Genomic DNA, 2,203 nt, shown 5'->3' with positions numbered 1-2,203 from the left:
TAATTTTTTATTACTAAAAAAAATAAAAAATAGTAACTTAAGAACAAAAAAATTGAGAAAAAAAATTAATTTAAAAATAAAAATAATTTTTTTCTACAAAAAAAATTTACTAAATTAAGAAATAAAAAAATGTATAAATAAATATTTAAAAATAAAAATAATTTTATTTTTCTCCAATAATTACAACCTCAAAAATTCCACATTTAAATCTAACTATTAGTATGTTTCAATTGTTTCTCAACAATAATCTTCAACTGCTTCCGCAGCTCCCTCTGCGGCGTCATTTCACCATACTCTATAAAAATCCCGTCCATTCCAAACTTGTGCCTGCGCATAACCTCCTCGACATCTTCTTCGCTCTCCAACTTAACCAGCAGCGCCCTCTCTTTATCCTTACCTTCAAAATACTTAGCCGCAAGAACCTTAATCTGCGCATTAAGCTTCAATTCAATAAACTGACTAACCTGCTCCACAATATTATCCTCCTGAACCTTCAAACCCTTAATAACAATATTGGTCATCCTGTCCTCCATTTTCTCGAGCCAGTTCCAACCCGCAACCTCATCAGTCCTTCTAACAATTTTATCCTGCTCCCCAAACTTCTTAAAATTGAATTCAACCTCTCTAACCTCTTCAGAGACTTTATAGTCCTTAATCACGAAATTCTCGCCTTTGAGCCAAGTTTCTTGGGACTTGGACTCGCTAAAAGAGACCTGAGTCTTCTCCGACATTTTGTTGAGCTCCGCCATCTTCTTACTCATCCCCTCCAGCTTCTCTTCCAGCTGCCGCTCCCTTTCCTTGAGTCTCCCCACCAGCTCCGCGCTGACGTCATTCTTCCCCCTCTCTTCTTCCAATCGCTCTTCGGCAACTTTCGCCTCATCTAAAGCCGAGTTTAGACGAACATGAAGATCCTCCGAGTCGTCGTTGATTCTCCGGCACTTTTTATCGAGCTTCGCGACCGATTCGCTGAGTTTTTGTATCTCAACCTTCATTTCCTCCCTCCCACTCCTCATTTCTTCTTTTATTAACGTCACTTCTTCCAAAATCAAGTCTACTAATTCAAATTCTTCGCTTTTAAAGCTTCGTTCTATTTTATTAACTTCACTACCGATTTTTTTAACATTACTCTTTAATTGTTCTTTGTCTAAATCTAAATCGTCACGGACTTTGTTTATTCCCGCGAGAATTAATTGCAATCTTTTTTGAATTCCGTCAAATTGATCGATTTCCATTTTACTAATTTTTTTTTTTATTTTTATAAATTTTTACAACACGTGTACACTCACAGGGAAAAATTAAGACTGAAATATTTTATTTTATGGTTAAGTTTTACTTAACAGGACACTTTTGGGGGGAAATGGTAATTGTACAGAGGTAAGATTGTAAGCGTATACCTGCGTGAAAAGATAATGCAAAAGTATGAATTTTAAGATGGTAATTGTTCTATTCTTAGAAGAGTCCTTAGTAAATTCTCGGGTGATAAAATGCTTATTTAAAAGAAAGTTTAGAATTTTAGAAGGCATCTTGGATTTATTATTTTTACAATTGTAAAAGGATTTAGTAAGATTTGAGTGATGGTTAATAAATTATTTATTAAAGCTTATTTATTTCTACTAAATAAATTTTTAGTAGTATTTAATAAATGATTTATTGCTACGCAATAAATCGTTTGTTAGAATTAAATAAATTAATTTTTTTAACTAATTTTAGGGTATATAATTTTTGAAGTTAAAATTGAAATAATTAAAATAAATAATTTTGAGTAAAAATATAAGGTATTATATAAAGAAAAGAATCTTGAATTAGAATTTTTTAAAACTATGAAATTTAAAATTAAACAAATTTTTAATATATCGATGATCTTTATTATTAAGAGAATAAAAAATTTTTAGGGAAATTTAGTGTCATTGCGAAGGTTTTAAATTTGTGCCTTTTTGAAGTTTCATAGCATTCTAGATAATTTATTATGATTATTTAGGCTGAATTCGAAAATTATCTCTAGATACATAATTAAAAAATGGGCTTGTATCTTGTAAACTCTTGACATTTTTAAAGATATAAGCTCATCCTGATGTTAGATTCATCAAGAGCTTTCATTTGAGTACCCACATCAATTTTTCATATATTTTATATATATATATATATATATATGAATATATGAAAAATATATAAAAATGCATGTGGGTACTCAAATTAAAGCTCT

The 2,203-nt window shown here is 30.5% G+C and overlaps 1 protein-coding gene across 1 annotated transcript; it reads right to left on the bottom strand.

The window, feature by feature from the left end:
• Window positions 1–209: 209 nt before the first annotated feature.
• Window positions 210–1,232, bottom strand: LOC123269782 (tropomyosin). Its single transcript, XM_044735616.1, has one exon. The coding sequence runs from the start codon at window positions 1,230–1,232 to the stop codon at window positions 210–212; it is 1,023 nt and encodes a 340-aa protein (XP_044591551.1).
• Window positions 1,233–2,203: the final 971 nt, after the last annotated feature.

The sequence above is a fragment of the Cotesia glomerata genome, linkage group LG7, assembly GCF_020080835.1.
Source record: "Cotesia glomerata isolate CgM1 linkage group LG7, MPM_Cglom_v2.3, whole genome shotgun sequence".
In the NCBI taxonomy this organism is placed as follows: Eukaryota; Metazoa; Arthropoda; class Insecta; order Hymenoptera; family Braconidae; genus Cotesia; species Cotesia glomerata.
Note: the sequence above shows the minus strand (reverse complement) of the source record. Positions and strands in the feature narration are given on the sequence as shown.

Excerpts from the sequence above, each read along its gene's own strand:
- LOC123269782 (XM_044735616.1), bottom strand. The coding sequence starts at position 1,232 with ATGGAAATCGATCAATTTGACGGAATTCAAAAAAGATTGCAATTAATT.